This window comes from Macaca nemestrina, chromosome 2 (genome assembly GCF_043159975.1).
Source record: "Macaca nemestrina isolate mMacNem1 chromosome 2, mMacNem.hap1, whole genome shotgun sequence".
Taxonomy (NCBI): Eukaryota; Metazoa; Chordata; class Mammalia; order Primates; family Cercopithecidae; genus Macaca; species Macaca nemestrina.
Window position 1 is genome coordinate 155,187,690 of NC_092126.1, and position 23,796 is coordinate 155,211,485.

The window sequence follows — 23,796 nt, forward strand, 5'->3', positions numbered from 1 at the left end:
CCGCTACGCCCGGCTAAATTTTTTTTTTTTTTTTTTTGGTATTTTTAGTAGAGACAGGGTTTCACCATGTTAGCCAGGATGGTCTCGATCTCCTGACCTCGTGATCCACCCGCCTTGGCCTCCCAAAGTGCTGGATTACAGGCATGAGCGTTCGGCCTAGGACCCAGGGTACTTTTACAAACCGCAAGCCAAGCTTGCTTCTGAAAGCAGAAGCAACAGATACCAATGGAAACCCAATTACTGAATTCACCACCTCCATACAATATGCCATCCAGAGTGGCCTTTTCCTCCTCTAAGCTAGGGATTTTTTATAGCCTTTACCCTTTCTCTTTCCTGGCATAAAATAGGGAGTAATAATACACCCACGGACTACGATTAGAACCCAAAAAACTAACAAAATTCCAGTTCTGGCTCCCTTCCATGAAACGACAAAAATAAGCAAAAAGGGGCATCTTTAGCCCTGCAATGTGAATGGAGGCAGGACTTCTGGCAAAGGGAAGGGGTACTGTGAGGAAGGGCATTATGAAGGCACATGGTTCCTCTCCTTAAAGGAAAGAGGTGGGGACAGGATGTGCCATGCTGGCAGTTTTGGGTTCTCCTCCAGACTTCCAGTATCTTCTACCTAGCCAGGAAACTCAGGACATGGAAACTCGGCAGTCACTGTGGACCAGGCTGAGCTCACTTGGCAGAGCAGCAGCACTCAGCGCACCACATCCCAAAGCCCGGTCTCTCAGAGCACGCGCATTCCACTTGGAAGCTGCCAGGCCGCCCTCAGACACAAGTTGGTTTCTTAGCATGGGAGCCAGGCAAGCTAAATAAGGTGGGTCCTCAATTAGTGGTCACTATGAGAAATTCGGGAGTGTGATCGAAGTGTTGCACTTTCTTCCAATTTTTTAAAAAACAAACTAGAGTTGGATTTTGTGTGCTATCTTCCCATTTACAAATATTGGTTGGATGTATGTAGGGAAAGTGGGTCAAACAAAATCTGTGCAGTGTTGCAATTCAGTGGCGGCAGTGGTGGGGAAGGCTAGAGCATATATTTGAGATCTTTAATTTTTTTTTTTTTTTGAGATGGAGTTTCGCTCTGTCGTCCAGGCTGGAGTGGCACTATCTCTGCTCACTGCAAGCTCCGCCTCCTGGGTTCATGCCATTCTCCTGCCTCAGCCTCCTGAGTAGCTGGGACTACAAGCGCCTGCCACCATGCTTGGCTAATTATTTGTATTTTTAGTAGAGATGGGATTTCTCCATGTTAGCCAGGATGGTCTCAATCTCCTGACCCCAAATGATGCACCTGCCTTGGCCTCCCAAAGTGCTGGGATTACAGGCATGAGCCACCATGCCTGGCTGAGATCTTTAATTTTTTTTAAGGCCAAACTTTTTCCTGTCTCTTAGGAACCAGCTGTGGACCTTACACATTTGTGGTTCATAAAATATTTAAGGAAATATTTTTACACCAGTTCAACTCCAGCTACGCGTTAGAATCACCTGGAGAGGTTTTAGTTAAGTAAAGAAAACAAAACAAGGCCAGGCGCGGTGGCTCACCCCTGTAATCCCAGCACTTTGGGAGGCCGAGGCAGGTGGATCACGAGGTCAGGAGATTGAGACCATCCTGGAGAACATGGTGAAACCCCATCTCTACTGAAAATACAAAAAAATTAGCCGGGCGTGGTGGCGGGGGCCTGTAGTCCCAGCTTCTTAGAGAGGCTGAAGCAGGTGAATGGCGTTAACCCGGGAGGCGGCGGAGCTTGCAGTGAGCGGAGATCGCACCACTGCACTCCAGCCTGGGCGACAGAGTGAGACTCTGTCTCAAAAAACAGAACAAAACAAAACAAAACAAACTAAGACATGGCTAGAATGATGTTCAAGGTGATAATCAGAGTCAGCCTCAAAGTCATGTCAAGGTCCAAATGGCTCAAGCTCAAGGTAAAGTTGAAACTTATGGTGTGATATGGTCAGAATGCTAGTCAGCACCAGGACAAGGTTGGGTCCAAGGTCATACCAGTGCTAAGGATTAGAGCCAAGAGGATCAAGGTCATTTGAAGGTCAGAGCAGTTCAAAGGCAGACTATCATCAATGGCAGGATGACTAAGGTTAACTTAAGAATGGTTAAAGTCAGCTAGATTCAGGTATAAACTTAGGGGAAGTATAAACTTATGGCCAGGACTATGTTCAGGGTTGGCTTCAGATTCAGATTCAGGGCTATGAAAAGCATCAGCGCGTACTGGATTCAAAATCAATCAAGGTCAGTTTCAAGGGCAAGTTTAAAATGAGGGCAAAACATGGTCAGGGTGATGGTTAGGATGAGGACAAGGGTCAGAATTAGGGCTAGATTCAAATTCAAGGTCAAGTTCATGCTTATTTCAGCTTAAGGTCAGGATGATTGTGTATGAGATTCAAGATCAGGATCAACACACCTGTAATCTCAGCACTTTGGGAGGCCAAAGTGGGCGAATCATTTGAGGTCGCGAGTTTGAGACCAGCCCAGCTAACATGGTGAAACCCTCTCTACTAAAAAATACAAAATGTAGCTAGGTGTGGTGGTGCACACCTGTAATCCCGGCTACCCAGGAGGCTGAGGCAGGATAATCGCTTGAACCCAGGAGGCGGAGGTTGTGGTGAGCTGAGATCACTCACACTACTGCATTCCAGCCTGGGTGACAGAGTGAGACTCCGTTTCAAAAAAAAAAAAAAAAAAGTCAAGGTCAGGACATGTGGGTCAGTTTCAAAGTTAATCCAAGGTCACCTCAAGGGGATCAAAGTCAGGATGATCGTAAGTGTAAATCAATTAGAATGAGTCTAATGTGCTAATGAAAAGAATCGATATTAGTACAAGTACATCCAGTCTCAAACATTTGATTCATGTAACTCCTAATTGCATGCGACTGACAACTGAGAGGAAGGTAAGCAGGACACATACATTCCTCTCTAGGGCACGTTCTTACTGCAAGGTAGAGTGAACCAAGATGCACCTACTTCGTGCTATTGGAAGGCATCATTTTCAGTGCAAAAAAGCTTAGTCTCAGATCTCTAAGGTGAAATCTTATTGCTGGTCAATGTTAACGGACATGAATGTAAACAATGCAATACACATTAACCTCAAAGGCATATTCTTACTAAAAGATGAGTGGAATCAGAATGAACCCCAGTAGGAGTTTGGATGAGAATTCCTGTTAGTACAACAAACTCAGGCATTCTTCTTAAAACCAAATCCTCATAGCTTCTTGGGGGAGATAAAAGTCGGCACAGCAACACACACTCACATGGAGACAGAATAAGCTGGGATCTGAGGAAGGAGTACTACTGAAACAAGTACATATTAGTACAACAAACTCATTCCCAGATGTCCTTTCCAAAACTTTTTTTTTTTTTTGAGATGGAGTCTCACTCTGTTGCCCAGGCTGGAGTGTAGTGGCACAATCTTAGCTCACTGCAACCTCTGCCTTCCGGGTTCAAGCAATTCTCCTGCCTCAGCCTCCCAAGTAGCTGCAACTACAGGCGCCTACCACCATGCCCAGCTAAATTTTGTATTTTTATTAGAGATGAGGTTTTGCCATGTTTCCCAGGCTGCTCTCAAGCCCCTGGCCTCAGGTGATCCACCCACCTCGACCTCCCAAAGTGCTGGAATTACAGGTGTGAGCCAGTGTGCCTGGCCAAAAGTAACTTCTGATTACTTGTTAGAGCAAACTGAGATGGATGTAAACGCAGCAACACACTCATCTCTCATTCTCACCTCGAGGCAAATACAAATGAACTCAAACAATCCATAGTACTGCAGACAAACTCAGTCCCAGATATTCTTCTCAGAAGTATATCCTTACTGCTTATTGCAGCAAAATGACAAGTTCCCTTCTTTTGAGAGAAAACACATGCTTATGCTGAATCTACATAGGAATATAGAAAAAGGCACTGTGTTGATGCAGAGCTCAGTCTCAGCCATGGCTTCCTACTGTAGTTAAGCTGAATCCCTTAGATAAACATTATACAATTTAGGGTTGTAATATGACACCAACCTCAGCCATCAGGCTGATGGGACATGAGACTATTTAGTCCCAGGTCAGAGAGTAAGACCTATTGTCATAGTAGGGTTCCATATTAGCTTCAAAGTCAGGTGATGATTAGGGTCAGGAGGTGGGTCAGAGTCAAGGTTATTCAACAGTGATCATGTTTAGGGTAAAGTCAGTCAGTTCAAAGCCAAAGCCGTTAAAATTAAGGTAAGCTATGGTAAGGACAATGGTTGAAATCAGAGTCAATTAAAGATTACATTCATCTTAAGCTAAGTAATGTCAGGATGATCATCAGTTTAGGATAAAGGTCAAGCAGATCAGAAGTCAAGGTCCATTTTAATGTCACATACAAGGTCAAGACCAGTGTAACACAATCAGAGGAACAGATGCCTGATTTGCAGAGGTGAGCATCACACAAGAGTCCACACACTGTGGCCCAGTCACTGGGCCCCAAGCTGGGGCCCTCTAGAGTACAAACACCTCATGAGGCCCAAACAAAATACAGGACCAGAGAAGATTTAAGCCATGCGCCACCAGCCAGGGTGAAATCGCACTGTGGATAATCTCACATTGTGCAGCATCTGAGCTTCTAAACTATACTATTTTTAACACATAAAGTACATGCCAAGAGGAGCCATGAGGAAATAAACCAGCTGAGGAGCCTGAGAAGTAGAAATGTAAAAAAGTGTAGCAAAGTAGAATTCAAGATCTAAGTCAATGAGGTACTTCTGCAAAACCTAAAGTGACCCACGGCCTGAACTACTACTATTTTAATAAAATTGCTTCTAAGTGGGATCTATTCCATTCCAGGTAGGGGTTTACATATGTTGGAATACAGGGTCTCTGCTGCCAAATCTTCCTCTCCTGTGACAAATGCAGAATTATACATCTAAGTGTTAGCAACTAGGTCAACTAAAAATAAAACACATAACACACGAATAGGTTACAGTTACACCTACAGGATATGCATGGCTCAGAGGTCCCCAGCAGTTTGTGGTTGATCTTCTAAAGGGACAATGCTTTCTCCATCCATGGTCCTCAACCTCCAACACTGCGATTAAACTACCCACCCCTCTCCCCTCAAACAACAACAACAACAAAAAAAAAACAACTAGGGACAGGCACTACAGGACCAGATATGAGAGGGCCTTTCTGCCTCGAAGCACCACACATGCCCATTTATGGAGGGCTCCTTGCTGGATAAGGCATTGGCTATGATTAACTCATGTGGTCTCTACTGAGTCAAGGCTCTCAAAGAAGGAAAAAAAGACATGGCAAAGGCAGATGATCATTGTTCTTGTTCAATTTTATTGGCATTGCGTTCATCTCTTTACAGAAGAACTCAGCCCACACCCTAGAATGTAGACCTTTGGAAAAAGGAGAAGTGCTCCATTAAGCAAGCTACAATGCGGGGGCAGATCCTAGGAAGGGAGCAGAACTGCCAGGGTTCCAACCAAAGAAACAGGTTAATTAATAATGGGCAATATCGGGGAGATGGGTGGGGAAAAGGAGAAAAAGCTCCGCTAACCTAAGGATACCACAACCCTGAAAGGAGCGCCTTCTAGAACAAAGGTAAAAATCACTAGGACAGATCTGTGAGGGTTTTCCTTTCGCTCTCATAGTAGGATGTTGATCTAACAGGGGAGTTTTGAAGTGTGGAGCAGGGGGGAAAAAAAGAAAGAAAATGAGAATTTTAATTTTTGAAATAACGGCAATTTATCCATTGCACATACCACTGTATTATGCAAATCAACCTTTTGGAAAATTTAGACACAGAAGGGAACTAGACAGTTTTCCCCCTGGAGAGATGAAAAGCTTTTTGGCTCTTAAGTCTTTGATAAAAGGCGTACATAATTCTTGTGTCTACTGTACAGAATACTGCCGCTAGCTGGATTTCCCAATTCTGAGTAACACTCTGCAATCCAAACAGGGTTCAACCCTCCATCTTACATGCCTGCATTACAGGACTTAAACACATAATCCAAGAATTTCTTACACTAATTTATACATTTTAATTGGTTGCATATATTAACATGTACTATAAGATTCTTTTCTAAGAAGCATTACATAATAAATGGATACTGTAAAAAGATCTGATTAGTTAAAAGTAACAAGCATTAACAGATAGATACATACAAAACTCAGCCTGATCAGACTGGGTGTGAGCCTGTAATGGGGCATGGGGCACCAGCCTTCCCAAGGGGTAGCCTTCAAGGAGGGAGGGGAAAGGGGAGGTAAAAAGACCACAAGACCGTTAAAAAAAAATTAGACACAGATTAACTGTAAACAGTTCTCTCTCTCTCCAGTGGACAAAAAGAATAAGCTTCCAATGCCAACTCCATATCAGAATGACATCCACCGCTGGCCTGTCCTGCTGCCATACACGCGGGCTCATGTGGGTGGGCAGGCAGACCCCAAGAGCCATCACGGGCAGGGGCTGGAGTTTGATTACGTCAGGGGTGTGTGTGTGTGTGTGTGTGTGTGTGTGTGTGTGTGTGTGTGTGACATGTGGGGTGTAACTATGTTTGATGGGGTTTTCTTTTGGCAGCTGGATGTGAGAGATCAATGTATGTTTTGTTTGGAAGAGGAGAGGGGAATTGTGTTGAAGGCCTACGTGTGTTCTTGGTTTGTGAAGGACTCTGTGCTCAACTCTCACTGCCCCCTCAGCAACTGCAGCTTTCTGCCGAGGCCTTGGCCCGGTCATTCTTGTCCAGTTTGATAGGTTCAGGGAATTCGTTGTACAGCTCCACCTCCGTTTCCTGGACAAGGAGACAGAGAAAGGTTGGTTATTCAGGGAATTGAAACATTTCAGCCCCCATTGCGGGCCCTTTCTGCCCAGGAGGGGCTCACTTCTGCTTGGGCAAGCAGAGTGGGTGGGGAGCTGTGGAGCAGAGCCTGCCCACGCAGTTAAGGGAACACTCTGGCAGAAGATGCCATGCTCAAGAAGTAGCAAGAGAAAAAGATTTTGTGACAACTCCAGGTCAATGTGAAGAGAGGAGTCCTGCCAGGAGACGCATCAGTCTGCACTGAGCAATCAGGACAGAAGTTCACATACGTTCTCAATCAGATCATGATCTGGGAGCTCTGGGACCACATCCACATCCAGTTCAGATGCTTTCTGTATGTTCCCTATAGTTGACAATGGTTGACAATGGTGTGGATTTCTAGCTTCTCAAACATCTGGCAACCCTCAGCCAGTATGTGCACGAGGTCAAGTGGCTGGAGTTGAGTATGAGCTGCCCTCTCAACCTGGAACACTCCTTCTACCTCCCCATCTTCCATACACTTTTCTGGACCAATGGCCTCTGCTTTGGTCTCTTTTTTCTTCCAAAGGTTTAGCAGAGTTTTGTCTCCCAAATGCTGCAGGCCTAGAAAGGCAGCTGTGAATGAATTTTATTACCATCTGTGACAAGTGTCAGAGCAGATGGACTATGGTCATTTTAGTGGGACTTTGCTAAAGTAACATGTTTCCAATGAGGAGTAGCATTCTACTTTTGGGTGCAGGAAAACAATGTCACTTAAACATTGAGCACTTGTGTGCCAGTGACTGTTTTAGGATTTGCAGATAAAGCAGGAACTGTTTCTATTCATTAAAAGTTATCTAGGAAAAAAATCATTCCATTCACAATAGCTATAAAAGTATAACACATCTAGGAATACATACTTAAAAAAATAACAGCTTTGGCTGAGCATGGTGGCTCATGCCCGTAATCCCAACACTTTGGAAGGCCGAGGCAGGTGGATCACCTGAGGTCAGGAGTTCAAGACCAGCCTGGCCAACATGGTGAAACCCCGTTTCTACTAAAAATACAGAAATTAGCCGGGCATGGTGGCAAGCACCTATAATCCTAGCTACTCAGGCGGCTGAGGCAGGATAATTGCTTGAACCCAGGAGGTCGAGGTTGCAGTGAACCAAGATGGTGCCACTGCACTCCTAATAGCTTTACTGGGTTTTAACTCACATGCCATAAAGTGTACAATTCAATGGTTTTTAGTATATTCAGAAAGTTGGGCAACCATCAACATTAACTCTAAAATACTCTCATCACCCCCCTCAAAAAAACCCTATGCCCATTAGTAGTTCCTTCCCACTCCCATTCTACACCATCCTGGACCCAGCAACCACTGATCTACTGTCTCAATAGACTTGCCTATTATTCTGGACACTTAATTTTTAAACATTATTTATTTTAATTTTCCCCATTTCTTCTAGTGGACTGCAATTTCTGTTTTTGTTGTTTTGTTTTGTTTTGAGGCAGAGTCTCGCTCTGTCGCCCAGACTGGAGTGCAATGGCATGATCACAGCTCACTGTAGCCTCTAACTCCTGGACTCATACAATCCTCCAGTCTTGGTCTCCCAAGTAGCTGGAACTATAAGCTCATGCCACCACGCCTAGCTAATTTTTAATTTTTAGTAGAGATGGGGCCTTGCTATGTTGCCCAAGATGGTCTCAAACTCCTGGTTTCAAGCGATCCTCCAGCCTCAGCCTCCCAAAGTGCTGTGATTTTAGGCAGGAGCCACTGCATCCGGGCCGGACATTTCACTGAAATGGAATCATACAACATACGGTCTTTTTACAACTGGCTTCCTTCGCTTAGCACCCATGTGGCAGCGGGTGTCACTACTTCATTCCTTCTTATAGCTGAATAATATTAGAATGCATGGATAAGCTGTCCTTTGTTTATTCACTTATCAGTTGATGGACATTTGAGTTGTTCTTACTTTTTGGCTGTTACAAATAGCGACATTTTATATTGCCACTAGTACCTAGGAATATGTTTACTGTGAAAGGCAAAGGATCCTATTATAAATCAATTATAGCTTGGGTGTGTCTGTAGTCCTACCTACTTAAGAGGCTATGGTGGAAAGATCACTGGACCCCAGAAGTTGGAGGCTACAGTGAGAGATGATTGCACCACTGCGTATCAGCCCAACTGACAGAGCAAGACCCTGTCTCTTAAAAAAAAAAAAAAAAAATCAATCAATCTTACTGAAGGAACAGAAACAAGACCTAAAATAGATTCATGGGTGGAATGTTTTGTTTTTTTGAGATGGAGTTTTGCTCTTGTTGCCCAGGCTGGAGTGCAATGGTGCAATCTCAGCTCACTGCAACCTCCGCCTCCCAGGTTCAAGCAATTCTCCTGCCTCAGCATCCTACGTAGCTGGGATTACAGGTGCCCACCACCACGCCCAGCTAATTTTTTGTATTTTTAGTAGAGATGGTGTTTCACAATGTTGGCCAGGTTGGTCTCGAACTCCTGACCTCAGGTGATCCACCTGCCTCGGCCTCCCAAAGTGCTGGGATTACAGGTGTGAGCCACAGCACCCGGCCGGGCAGAATGTTTGTGTTCCTCCAAAATTCCTGTGTTGAAGCCCTAACCCTTCAGGTGGCTGTATTTGGAGTAAGGAAGGAATGAAGGTTAAATGAAGTTGCAGGGTGGGGTCCTGATCTGAGAGAATTCGTGTCCTTTTAAGAAGAGGTGACACCACAGACACCTTACTCATGTGTCCTCTCTCTGTGCACACAGCAGAAAGGGCATGGGAGGACACAGTGAGAAGACAGCAGTCTGTGAGCCCAGAAGAGCGCCCTCACCAGAAACAAAATGTGCCAGCATCTTGCTCATGGACTTCCAGCCTTCAGAACTGTGAGAAAACAAAATGTCTGTTGTTGGACCCACCCATGTTGTGGGGTTTTGTTAACGCAGCCTGAGCAGACTAATGCAACAGTTGCAACAAAACTGCAATCAATGGGGAAAAAACAGTGGGCTTGAAGAAAAAAATTCCAATCAAAATCTCAACAGAGTTTTATTTGGGGTGTGGAAGGTAAGAGAGGAAAATCATGGAACTGAAACAAAATTATTAAAAAATAATGTGGCAGGCAGGGCAGGGTGGCTCATGCCTGTAATCCCAGCACTTTGGGAGGCTGAGGTGGGCGGATCACAACATGAGTTTGAGACCAGCCTGGCCAATATGGTGAAACTCTATCTCTACTAAAAAATACCAAAATTAGCCAGGCGTTGTGGCAGATGCCTGTAATCCCAGCTACTTGGGAGGCTGAGGCAGGAGATTCACTTGAACCCGGGAGGCGGAGGTTGCAGTGAGCTGAGATCACGCCACTGCATTCCAGCCTGGGCAACAGAGCAAGACTCTACCTCAAAAAAAAAAAAAAAAAAAGAATGTGGCAAGAGGAAACTTGCCTTATCAGGCAGTGAAATCAAGACAGTCCAGATAAGGGAACACGGCATAGACATCACCAGTACAGACTGGAGAGACCAGGAACAGATCCCAGCACATATGAGCATTTAGCACAGGCCACGGTCTATTCAGGGAGGGAAACGGCTTATGTAACATAGCCGAATGATTTCAAACAACTGGCTGAGCTCTCTGAGAGAAAGGGCAAGTCTCTCTTTCCTGCCATAAGCCAAAACAAATTCCAGCTGAATTAGAGAAAAATCTGATGTAGACACAGGAAACACAGAAACTTAAAATGACATACCCAAATAAAAAATTACTTTTTTCCTATGTTCAAAGGACTTAAAAATACTACAGAGTTGAAAAAGTCACTTGAGATGCAAGTAGAATTAACTTCAATTGACTAGCAGCTCATGAGAACTGAGAGAGGCCCAACCATGTGCTATGTGCTAGCTGTGTGCAGCAGAGAAAATCCAAATGGCTAAGCCCCAGGAAGAGGGACTCAGAGGGACCAGTAGCCACGATGGTGGCAATTTATACACCCAAAGATTGGCAATGTCAGCAGAGTGACAAGTGACACCTATTGCTTGCTGGCAAGGAGGTAGAACAAAGCAAGCCCACGCTGCTGAAATGTTATTCCCCTTGGGGAAAGCAACCTGGCACCCTAACTTATAATAAAACAGACCCTCCAATGTAACAATCTAACTCCTTAGGGGCTAGCTCTAAAAATAAAAGCATAAAGACAACAGGGACAGTAGTGATGGAAGAGAAAAACTCAGACGGTGATGCCAGGCAACAGGGAAACAGGTGGGAAACACTATCCTACACGATTTGGATTTCCATTCCCTTATATGAACATTAAGAAAAACACAACCGTTTATTTGTGGGTGAGGGTGGCCAAGTCTGCATCTTGGTCTTTTCCTTACCACTTGAGGGCTCTCCTGGCATTCTGGGTGGAACAATTTCCTCACTGAGTAGGTCTGTCCCTTTCATTCTGGAACACTTAGTGCAGACCCCACTCATGCCAGAATTTCCCTGGTCCTTGGAGCAACCATTCCAAACAACTCTCTGTCCTGCTGAAAGCCATTACCTTCATTCTGCCGGCTTCCTGGAGTCAGCAGAATCTGCCTTGCCCTTCACAGCCACTATGTGCTTCAAGTGCTCTATGCATCCCCCCAAACCTGTCACACCTCTGACCACCCCCAGATCCTGTCTGATGAGGCCTCGTGATCTGCCTTAATCACCACTGCCCCTAACAGAGTTGTACATCAAAACAGACTTTCAACTCGCATGAGTGGTTGTATCTAATCACAGAAACAGTAAGTAAGAAATTCTAGGTATTGTATTCCTTGAATAGTTTTCCTACATTTTCTTCCTTGTGTTGTTTACTTAACTGTTCCTAAGGAAAAAAGTTACCTGTCAGTATGTGAGAGCTGAAAAAGTTGGTCTCATTTAATCTTCATAATCACCCTGCAAAAGCAGGTATTCCCATTTTTCAGGTGAGGGGGTAGAAGTTCGGATATAATTTTATTTTTAATTTTTTTTTTGAGAAAGAGTCTCACTCTGTCACCCAGGCTGGAGTACAGTGGTGCAATCTTGGCTCACTGCAACCTCTGCCGCATGGGTTCAAGCAATTCTCCTGCCTCAGCCTCCTGAGTAGCTGGGATTACTGGCAACCCCCACCAGGCCTGGCTAATTTTCTTTTTATTTTTTAGTGGAGATGGGGTTTCACCATGTTGGCCAGGCTGGTCTCAAACTCCTGACCTCAAGTGATCGGCCCGCCTTGGCCTCCCAAACTGCTAGGATTATAGACGTGAGCCACCATGCCTGGCCATAATATATATATTTTTAAGCCCAAACTAGATATAATGATTGGTAGGCAGCAGAGCTGGGATTTGTATTCAAGTTAATTTCCTTCTTAAATAGAGCAGCAATCTGATCAGGGGTCTCCCAGTGACCTGATCTCCTAATCGCAGCCAAGAAAATAAGAACAAGCCTAGTAAAAGAAGGGCAGTCTCAGTCTTCCCAGCCTCTACATCTTTTAGGTTATTTCCCCAAAGTGGGGTTTCTGGAAGCTTAAGCAGAACATGTCCTAACCTTCCCAGATGAACACTTAGGGTATTCTGACTACATAGAAAAGAGTGGGTTAGGGAAGAAGATTAAGGGCAGGAGGTCAGGCAGGGACTGGGTCAGTGGTCAGGCATCACAAGAGTGGGCAGGTCAGCTGTGGGAGACCCACCTGCTTAAGTGCATTCCGTGCAATCGTCTGGAACGCCTGCTCCACGTTGATGGCCTCCTTGGCACTGGTCTCAAAGTAGGGAATGTTGTTTTTGCTGTAGCACCAGGCCTGTGCCCGCTTTGTGGCCACCTGAAAGGAGAAGTAGGGTGCACACAGGCTCATGATAGAAGCAGCTAGCACTGACTCCATCCTCCCCAGGAAGTGTCATGGTCCCTCGTCTACAGGTGGTACAGGTGAGGACACAGATGTGGGGAAAGAGGGTGTTGGAAGAGACCAGTAGACCCATCCAAACTCGCCCTGCTGGCTATGCTCAGGATAGCTAGGATTCAGCTAGAGAGCTCAAAGCCTGTCTCAGTCTACAGCTCATACCTTCTGACCCTCAGTTATACTTAAAAGCCATTTGTGAATGGAGTAAGAAGCCAGTCTGGGAAGAAATGAAGAGTGTTTACTGGGACCTCAGAGATCCCAGGACAGGAAATGCCCAGCAGCTTGGTCTTAAGGTTTAGAGTCCCTTTACCATTACTGCTAGTGTGATGTCACCCATGCCACTCACACATTCTCATTCCTTCCCCAACCCCTAGCCCATTTGCAGCCAAGAGATAAGGACTAAGTCACTTAGGAAGGGGAGAAAAAAAGATCCATGGTCAGAAATAAACGTAGTCGTAATTAATCAAAGAGTCTATGTTTCCAACAGAAATGATATTTGAAACTATAACTATAGTACAGCAATTTCACTCAAAGCCCAAAGCAATATTCTGCACACATGGAGATCCAAGCACGGCCTGGAGGTACTGGGAGGGCACTACTGAGAATGACAAAACTGAATTCCCTCCTTCAAAGTGCAGAAAGGGAACTGAAGTTGAGATAGCCAAGACAATGGCGTAAAGTCACAGCCAGCTGGGAGCAGGATGGGGACTTAACCCAGGTCACCTGGGTCCCAGTCCTTAAAGGCAGTTGGCCTGAAGGGCTGGCATAGGGTGATGAAGACTCCCACCAGCACCTCCGAGAGCCATGTGAGCTTAGCAGAGAACCCTCCAAATTCACAAGGCCCCTTGGGAGCAAGTGTCTGTGACAATATCTATCATCGTTGGTACTTACTTGTCTGTTTTCGAGGTCAATCTTGTTTCCCAACACAACAAAGGGGAAGTTTTCAGGATCTCGGGGACTGGCCTGGATGAGAAACTCATCTCTCCAGCTATCTAGGGTTTTGAATGTGTTGGGGGCAGTCACATCAAATACCAGAACACAGCAGTCTGCACCTCTGTAGAAGGCCACACCAAGAGACTGGAACCGTTCCTGTCCTGCTGTGTCCCATATCTGTGAGAGACAAAACATTTATTCCTCGGGAGAGTGCTAGGCAGAGCACAAGGAGCATGTATGCAGGGGATGCCAGAAGAAATGGGCTAGATTGTGAGGTCACCCACAAAGACAAATGACACCAGACTTCAGGAAGCAAATTTCAGCACCAGAGTATCCGAAACAATCCTCACAAATATTGTATGTAAGTATGTGTCTCTCTATGAGCAGGTGACATGAGTCCAATCTCCAGGGCGCTAGAAATTTCTTATATCTTGATCCAAGTAGTGGTCACATTTAGGTAAGTGTGTAAAATTTGAACTGTAAATAAAACTTAGGTACTCTGGGAACTTTCTGAGAGCAATGGAAATACAGGGAAGTGAGGTGATGACTCACAAATGATACAGTTCCATTTATGCATTTTACTGTATGAAAAGTTTGCCTAGCCAGGCACAGTGGCTAACCTGAGGTCAGGAGTTTGAGACCAGCCTGACCAACATGGAGAAACCCTGTCTCAACTAAAAATACAAAATTAGCCAGGCGTGGTGGTGCATGCCTGTAATCCCAGCTACTTGGGAGGCTGAGGCAGGAGAATCTCTCGAACCCAGGAGGCGAAGGTTGTGGTGAGCCGAGATTGTGCCACTACTCTAGCCTGAGTGACAAGAGCGAAACTCTGTCTCAAAAAAAGAGAGAAAAGTTAGCCTAAACAACAAAAAAGATTAGCATGTTATATTTCATTTGTATTATACCTCAATTAAAAAACAAATGAAAAACTCTTGACAGAAAGAGATCAAGAGAAAGACAATGAGAACACACACCAGATTAACTCCCAGGTACTACTGACCAGCTCTAAGCTGGTCACATCATTCACTGCCATGCTAGGTTTAAGAGCAAGGCTGGGTATATTTACTGCCCTAGATCCGTAACAGGCACTCAAACAGAGCCAGACAAACATGATAACAACTCAGATATAAGAATGAAGGGCAAAAAAGACAAATTTATCTCTCATGATTCCACTGCCTCTCAGCAGGTTAGGGCACTAAATGTTCCCTTCCCCAGATACAATAAACGAAGTCCACACATGTAGACTAAACAGGATCAGGGCTGCTGGTGGTACTCATTTATGTGCTCTCCTGGTTCTCCAATGTTCTACACTGAATATGTATGCATCTCTGTCAGTGGAGAAATGACCCCATTCTCAAACAAACAAACAAACAAACAAATATACGAACACTTGGCATCCTCCCACACAGGAAGGAGTTCATGTCTTGTTCTAGTTATTTGTGTGGAGAGGTTTTCTCCACACAAATAACTGACTGGAGACTGCACATGTGACACTCTCCACATTCTCCCACGTTCCTCCCCTTTACCCCGTCACGCACTAGGGCACTCTGGCAACAGCAGATGGGGTGACGTGGGAGAGCAGGTTCACTGGACTTTACAGCTGCCCAACAGATTTAGTGAACCATCCATTCCTGTTTTTAAGAAAATATTGTTGCCAATCTCCTGTAATTATAAACAACTCAGCAATGAACATTAGCATAGAGAGCTTTTTCTGTATTTCAAACGGCTTTTTTTCAGGAAGACTCCTACAAGCAGAATTACATAAGAACTCTGTTACTGTTAGGTGGAACCAATTCATCATCTGGAACTCATATACACAGAGAAGGCAAAGTAATACTTTCAAAAAGAAAAGTCAACAAGTTGATGGGTTCCTAGAAAGTTACCAAAATTAATTTAATTTTGAATTTACAAAAGTAAAGGCCATATTTATCAAAACATCAACAAGTACAGTCCTATGGCTGGCTGTGATCTTTAAATTTTTTAATATTTTAATTGAAATTGTTAACAGTGACCTAGGTTCTTGGAATCTTCCATGACAGAAATCAAGAGAGATCATCAGACACAATAGCAAAGAGAAAGTGAAAGTTTATTTAGCTTGTGCATAGTGAGCTAGCACTGCAAAAGGAAAGGGGCAGCTGTTCTCTGAAAGCAGTGTGGGAGTTAACTTTAAAGGGCCTTCCTATGGGGAGTGGTGATGTCAGGGTATGTATATAGGAGGGGTTTCTCTACCGCATGCACAGTGGCTAAACATGCTTCTTCAGAAATTGCGTGTAGCACTAGCAGGTTAAATCTCCACCCTGGGTGTGATTTTTAGCATTAAAATGAGGAAAAGGTAACTATAAGTTGAAGTCTAACTGCACATGCTGGGGGCCCCAGGGAGGTCCCTAGCCCCATGAAGCAGGAACTTATGATAACAGTTTCTTGGGATTTTTTTGCTGCTGATTGTCTGGAAGTTAGGTAAGCTACAGCTTGAGTAAGGGGCTTTTGTTCTTTTTCTCTAGACTACATCAAAACAGGAAACCAGCCAACCTGCTTGTCTCAAAATGGTTTGTTTTCTCCATTTAAAATTATACCCTTATAACTATCTACCCAATACTCTGATGTTACCAAAATTAACACTGTTATTTTAATCCATTTTTTCCAAGAATTAACCCTTCCCCCATTGCATTTTCTTCCTACTTTACCACAAGCAAATGCTCCTGAAGAGATACCTTACATAAATAGTATCATTCTGTACAGCTTTTTGCAACTTGTCTTTTTTCACTCCCAAAAGTTAACAGTTATATAATATTTCATTGCCTTAACGGACTACACTTAGTTTCCCAGATCATTTGAGTTACTTGCAGTTTTTCACTACTATCCATGCAACGCTGCAATGGTAACTCTCGTTACACCTCAGACGTCATGCCCAGACGTAAGTTTCTCTAGGCCATACACTCAGACTGTTGCTGCATAAGTGTATGTTCAACACTGGGAACAGAGTGGCAGTTTCTACTGAAAAGGCTGTACTCATTACTACACTCCTACCATCAACCTGAGGCTGTTCAACTCCCTATATTCTAGCATCCACCAGGTTGCCTACTGCTTGGATATTATTGGGCATTAACATCTTTTCACCTGCTTGTATGGTTTTTGTTAGTCTGGGAATCTTGTTATACAGATGTTTAATGTAATCTATTATCAATCTTCAACATTTTATGATTTGTACTTTCTTTTTTCTTTTTTTTTTTGAGACGGAGTCTTACTCTGTCGCCCAGGCTGGAGTGCAGTGGCGCGATCTCGGCTCACTGCAAGCTCCGCCTCCCGGGTTTACGCCATTCTCCTGCCTCAGCCTCCCGAGTAGCTGGGACTACAGGCGCCCGCTACCTCGCCCGGCTAGTTTTTTGTATTTTTTAGTAGAGACGGGGTTTCACCGTGTTAGCCAGGATGGTCTTGATCTCCTGACCTCGTGATCCGCCCATCTCGGCCTCCCAAAGTGCTGGGATTACAGGCTTGAGCCACCGCGCCCGGCCTCTTTTTTTTTTTTTTTTTTTGAGACGGAGTCTTGCTCTGTCACCCAGGCTGGAGTGCAGTGGCAGGATCTCGGCTCACTGCAAGTTCCGCCTCCCGGGTTTACGCCATTCTCCTGCCTCAGCCTCCCGAGTAGCTGGGACTACAGGCGCCCGCCACCTCGCCCGGCTAGTTTTTTGTATTTTTTAGTAGAGACGGGGTTTCACCATGTTAGCCAGGATGGTCTCGATCTCCTGACCTTGTGATCTGCCCGTCTCGGCCTCCCAAAGTGCTGGGATTACAGGCTTGAGCCATCGCACCCAGCGATTTGTACTTTCCGTACTTTCAAATGCCAGAGGAGAAAAGTATTCACTATTTTCATTTTTAAAGTTTTCACTTTGTATTTTTTCCACCTTCAGGTCTTGAATCCTCTGGTTCCCCCAAGCTAGAATGTAAAGCTCTGTCCTGGTCCCACTTATTTACCCTACAGGCTAGGCGCAGTGGCTCATGCCTGTAATCCCAACACTTTGGGTGGTCGAGGTGGGTGGATCACCTGAGGTCGGGAGTTCGAGACCAGCCTGGCCAACATGATGAAACCCCATCTCTACTAAAAAAAAAATACAAAAAATTGTCCGGGCGTGGTGGCAGGCGCCTGTAAACCCAGCTACTCAAGAAGGCTGAGGCAGGAGAATCACCTCAATTGGGGAGGCGGAGGTTGCAGTGAACCAAGATCAGGCCACTGCACTCCAGCCTGGGCGACAGCAAGACTCCTGTCTCAAAAAAAATAAAAAATAGGCTGGGCGTGGTGGCTCATGCCTGTAATCCCAGCACTTTGAGAGGCTGAGGTGGTTGGATTACGAGGTGAGGAGATCAAGACCACCCTGGCTAACACGGTGAAACCCCATCTCTACTAAAAATACAAAAAATTAGCTGGATGTGGTGGCATGCAGCGGTAGTCCTAGCTACTCGGGAGGCTGAGGCAGGAGAATCACTTGAACCCAAAAGGCAGAGGTTGCAGTGAGCCAAGATTGCGCCACTGCACTCCAGCCTGGGCAACAGAGTGAGACTCCGCCTCAAAAATAAATAAATAAATAAATAAATAAATACACACCCTACAACACCCTTCTCCCCATGTATTACCAGAGAGGTGCACCCTGTGCCCTCTGTTCCTGTGCTCTGTGTATCACTGTACTAATATCACTGTTTAAATTACTATGATCTCACAATATGTTCCGTGGAAATTTTTCATGCCTATTTGATTCCATCTAAGATACTACTCAATTTCCAGATTCTTTCTGAACAGTATAGAGAACTTTAAAAAACAAGAAACACAGCAGTCACTAATATTTCCCTACACATTAGATTATATAGTTCTGATCTTTGTTTCCTCATATTACTTTGGAAGTTACATACTCATGATTCCAAAAATAGATACAAGTATACTACTGAAGTGTTCTTCCTTCAGACCTATCTACGTGAAATCATTTTCTGCCTGGAGTTATCCTTTAGAACTTCTGCCACTAGCCCTTAAAGACGTACTCTTTCATTCAGGAGGGTTATTTCAGCAGAGACAGAACACTGTGCTGCCCGTCTCTTTCCCAACATACCCCACTGCCTGCTGGGCTCTGCTGTTACTGCCAGGACTCACCTGGCAGCCTCAGTGCTGTGCTTGTCAAGTTTTCCTCAGTCTATTTTTAAGTCTTTTTTTTTTTTTTTTTTTTTTTAAATTTCACTGACTTACACAGAATTCTTTTTATTTATCCTTCCTGGAATTTGGGCTTCCTGAGTCAGTGGACTGGTGCCACATCAGCTCTGGAAAATCCTCAGCAAATATCATCTTTGATCTATTATTCTCTCTTTACACCTTCTGAGACTGATTAAAAGTAGGTCCAACCTTCTCACTTTCACTTATCTCTTTCATATTTCCTGCCATTTTTCTTCCATTCTTCCAACACTTTTCTGGTGTGGCCAATCTGCTGTGCTTTAGCAGCATTCTCTGAATTTCCAAATTTCATTGATTGTGCTTCATTTTCTCCCCACATCAATGTTAACCGTTTCGTTTCTCCTCTGCAGATTAAAAGATTATCTTATATTTAACCAAAGCCCCTTTAGTGAGGTATGGCTGACATACAAAGGCTGCACATATCTAATAATCTAATGCACAGAACTCAATGAGTTTGGGGAGAAAACCATCATTATAATGTAGGCCACAAACCTACTCATCAAAAGGTTCCCCCCATCCTCTTTTATTAGTTTTTGTGATAAGAACACTTAAAATAAGTAAATTCTTTTTAAAAATTTTTTTGTAGAGATGAAATGTTGCTATTTTGCCCAGGCTAGTCTCGAACTCCTCTCTTGGCCTCCCAAAGCACTAGGATTACAGGCAAGAGCCACTGCATTCAGCATGCAAAATTTTAAGTGTACAATATAGTATTGTTAACTACAGGCACCATGCTGTACAGATCTCTAGGATTTATTCATCTCATATAACAAACTCTGTATGCTCTGTATTTCTTTAAATATAAAAAAACACTCTGGAATTACTAGGCAAGTTTTTCACTGGTTCTTTCTTGTGGTGCCTTGTTTTCTTACTTTGATTATATTTTACTGCAAGCTGCTAAAAGCCCTCGAAAAACACACGAGGATTCCTCAAGATCAGGATAATGACGCCTTTGTCCAGAGACAATGATTTTCATTTACTTCTAGTATCTGAAGCTGGCTACAAGAGTACAAAGGCCATCCTTTACTTCAATCTCTTGGGAACTTGTTATCTTTTTCCACTCTTTCCTCACCTCACTCAGTGCCCTGTGGATCTCCTGATGGGGTTGACTTCAGGGGTGCAGCACCCCAAGGTCCCAGCTTAGTAACACAGACAGGACTGTTATGACAACCCCCCAACCAGCAGGGGCCGAACTCTGATTTCTGAATTCGCTGGCCCACATGGCTATCAAAACCACAGCTCAGCTGGAGAAGTTCTATTTTTCCTCAGCAAAAGGCAGTCTGAGTCTTGCTGCGACACATGGAGAATCTTCAGATGGGCCTTTACCCCAGCTCCCTGAAGTTATTCTACTCCCTTCTGCCTTCTGTTGAGAATTCGTCAGTCTGTTGTTCCTTTGTAAGTCGTGTGTTTTTTTCTATAGTTGCTCTTAAGATTTTGCTTTTTGGTCTTCAAAATTTTAAGTCTTCTTTTAGAAAATATGCTCAGCTCTTATAGCTTACTGCTTTTTTCAGCTGTATTTAATCTACAGTTTAACTGTTCATTTAGCTTATTTCAATACTATTTTTTTCACTTCTTGAAGTTCTAAGTTTTCCATATCCTCATTTTTTTATAGTATCCCTTTCCATTATGGTTTCTATTTCTTTTTAGAACATCTCTAGTCATTGTGAACATCTCTTGTGGTACATTATTTCCTCATGTGGTTATGAATTCATCTTCTCTCCTACAGTAGTAAATGTCCCTACAGAGTAGTCTTACCCTTGTTTTTGCCAGGATTGACAGAGATTTATGTTAAATTCTTTGAGACAAAGATTTCTGTACATGTGGATAGTGGGACTGAGATTCTCCAACAACTGCAGACACAAGTTTTGCCAATTCCTTGGGCCAAGGTTTTCCAGTTCTACTCTCAAGCTTGACTTGCTTAAACTGCAGTTACATTTTGAAGATCTCTAGGTGTATGTGTATAGGTAAGGTGAGGATGAGAGATTCATACTAGCTCTGTCCTAGAAGTGTCAGTCAATTAAGAGTCCTGATCCTCTAGGGGCATGCCACAGCTCGAGGTCAACACATGTACAAACTTCTACCTTTAACCTACATCATTCACACATTTCAGCGAGCCCCCACTATCTGCCAGGTACTTGCTAGGACTACAATGGGATTGGAATTTGCCTCTAGAAGCATGTAGGAAAGAACATCTGCCACAGAGATAGAAGTTTCAAAAGATGGCCGGGCGCGGTGGCTCAAGCCTGTAATCCCAGCACTTTGGGAGGCCGAGGCGGGCGGATCACAAGGTCAGGAGATCAAGACCACAGTGAAACCCCGTCTCTACTAAAAATACAAAAAATTAGCCGGGCGCGGTGGCGGGCGCCTGTAGTCTCAGCTACTCAGGAGGCTGAGGCAGGAGAATGGCGGGAACCCGGGAGGTGGAGCTTGCAGTGAGCCGAGATCGCGCCACTGCACTCCAGCCTGGGCAACAGCGTGAGACTCCGTCTCAAAAAAAAAAAAAAAAAAAAAAAAAAAAAAAAAAAAAAGAAGTTTCAAAAGATCTGAGCGAAAAGTTGGAGACTTCCGGTGGGTATACAGGCCCTGCTGGAAGCAGAGACATATCCACCAACACAAGTCTGTAAGAGCAGCACATGATTCAGAAGGACTGGAAGGAGACAAAAAAAAGTGAGTAGCAGCTATTTCTACCATCTTTCCTTGCCTCCATAATGGTGTGCATGAATGTCTTGGTTGATGCTCTCAAAGGCAAACACCAGGTACTTATTAGGCTGTGCTCCCAAGTCATCGTCTGGTTCTAAGTGTGAAACGAAACACGATCACATTGAAAAATTGAAATCATCGGTGATCACAGAGCTGGGAAAATTACTGTGAACCTCACAGGCAGGTTAAAACTGGAATGAATGGCCCCAGATTTGATGTGCAACTCAAAGATCTAGAAAAGTGACAGAATAATCTACTCCTATCCCAATAGTTTGGTTTCAAAGTCAGGTTGTACTGACAACCTCAGCTGGCATCACGGACCATGAATAAAGAGATGAAAATACAGGAGGGAAAATCATGGGATTCTTTTATTTTTTTAATTTAGTGACAGGGTCTCACTCCATCACCCAGGCTGGAGTATAATGGAGCAGTCACAGTCTACTGCAGGCTCGAACTCCTGGGCTCACGGTATCCACCCTTCAGGGGTTCTTTTCTAGGGATATAATACATGTATACAAACAAAATGACTCAAAGGGGAAAAAAAAAGGGAGTAACAGTTTATAGCCAGAATGTGAAGGCTTTTCAACAAGTCACATGAAAGAATCTACATCTTATCCTAACTGTTGAAAGGGAAACCCTTGAAAGATTAATAAGCTGATACATAAAAAAAAACAGATTGGCTCAATAGACACACAACTCTTGAAGTTACATATGAAATAGAAAGTCAAAAAAATAAAGAAACTTCATGTCTCACTACTGAGGTGAGACAAAGATGTTTACCTAAAGCACTGGGCAAGAACGTCAAGAGAAACACAAGATAGAGACCTGCAGGTTGCCAAATTTAGCAAACAAGACCAAAAACAACAAAAAACAAGAAAGGATAAATCTGAGTTTTTTTTTAAAAAAGAAGAAATTTTAGTGTGTCTTAGCAAGTTGTATCTGAGATATACAAGAAGTATACCAGCCGGGCGCGGTGGCTCACGCCTGTAATCCCAACACTTTGGGAGGCCGAGGCGGGCGGATCACAAGGTCAGGAGATCGAGACCATGGTGAAACCCCGTCTCTACTAAAAATAGAAAAAATTAGCCGGGCGCAGTGGCGGGTGCCTGTAGTCCCAGCTACTCGGGAGGCTGAGGCAGGAGAATGGCGTGAACCTGGGAGGCGGAGCTTGCAGTGAGCCGAGATTGCGCCACTGCACTCCAGCCTGGGCGACAGAGCGAGACTCCGTCTCAAAAAAAAAAAAAAAAGAAGTATACCAAAAAAGTATTCACTATTGATCTGAAATTCAAATTTAACTGAGTATTAGCCAATTATCTACAAACAGGATAATAAGATTTGAAGAACAGGGAAGAAAAATGTCTATGCATGAGGAAAGATTAAGACTAAAGGGAACTATCAAGGCCTGGTTAGCACAGCCAAGACATATGCTTACCTGCATTGTGACTAGTCTGTCATCTACCATCACCTCCTTGGTCAGAAAGTCAGCTCCTATTGTGGCTTTGTACTGATTGCTGAATTTCTTATTCACATACTGGTTCATGAGTGATGTCTTCCCGACTCTGAAATTGGAGAAAAACCACAAGCATAAGTCAAATAGGAAGGTCCTGAAACTGACATGAATTACTTGAAGCATTTGAAAGAATCTGCCTGACCTGAAGGACAAGAAACTGCTCTCACAGCAAAGGGCAATGCCAGTAGCCTTCCCAGCATTACACTTTTGAAGTTTTGTGCTTTCTCTCTGGGTAAAAATACAAGGTACAGATGTGGGGCAGATGTGGAAAAGCTGCTTACATGTTTTGGTACAATCAGGTCAAATGGTAAAGCCTAGTATTATTTTTCCCATTCTAGAAGGATGCCAGCAAATATACTCCTTCTAAAGAAGCTTCACTAATAAGAGTGCTCTGCTATTCCAACAGTATCCCTGCTATCTTAGATGTTTCTCCATTTAGTGGCTGCTCTTTAGCTTGATGAAGTAACACCAGGAGGAAGACCTTGGCTTTGAGCAGACATATACCACTCAGACAATTTGCTGCTTTAAAGTTTAAAATCTGAAGCAGAAAAAGCACCAATATATCACCAAACCAAATATACTTCAAAGAATACTCCTCCAAATATGTTTTCCAGTAAGAAAACTCAGCAAGAGACAATGTGTGATTTTTGTGTGATGAGGTTAAGGCAACCTAAAGATAATGCAAAAACCTTCCAAATACCCAGTGATATCACCTTCCTTTGCCACAAAGGAACATGTTCATATTTGTGTTAAAGAACCTAGAGGTACCCAGACAGCCTAAGGCAGTGTTTTCCAATCCAG

At 44.0% G+C, this 23,796-nt stretch overlaps 1 protein-coding gene across 2 annotated transcripts in view; it reads right to left on the bottom strand.

Moving 5' to 3' along the window:
• Nucleotides 1-5,292: 5,292 nt before the first annotated feature.
• The window catches only part of LOC105477787 (RAB7A, member RAS oncogene family), an 89,020-nt gene continuing 70,516 nt past the window's right edge, over nt 5,293-23,796 (bottom strand). For both annotated transcript variants that reach the window (XM_011734579.3, XM_071092301.1), the window contains exons 3-6: nt 22,918-23,044; nt 13,535-13,753; nt 12,437-12,565; nt 5,293-6,763 (exon numbers count right to left, since the gene is read on the bottom strand). In XM_011734579.3, the coding sequence (XP_011732881.1) occupies nt 6,668-6,763; nt 12,437-12,565; nt 13,535-13,753; nt 22,918-23,044 (571 nt within the window). In that variant the 3' untranslated portion in view covers nt 5,293-6,667. The remainder of the gene's footprint in view (nt 6,764-12,436; nt 12,566-13,534; nt 13,754-22,917; nt 23,045-23,796) is intronic.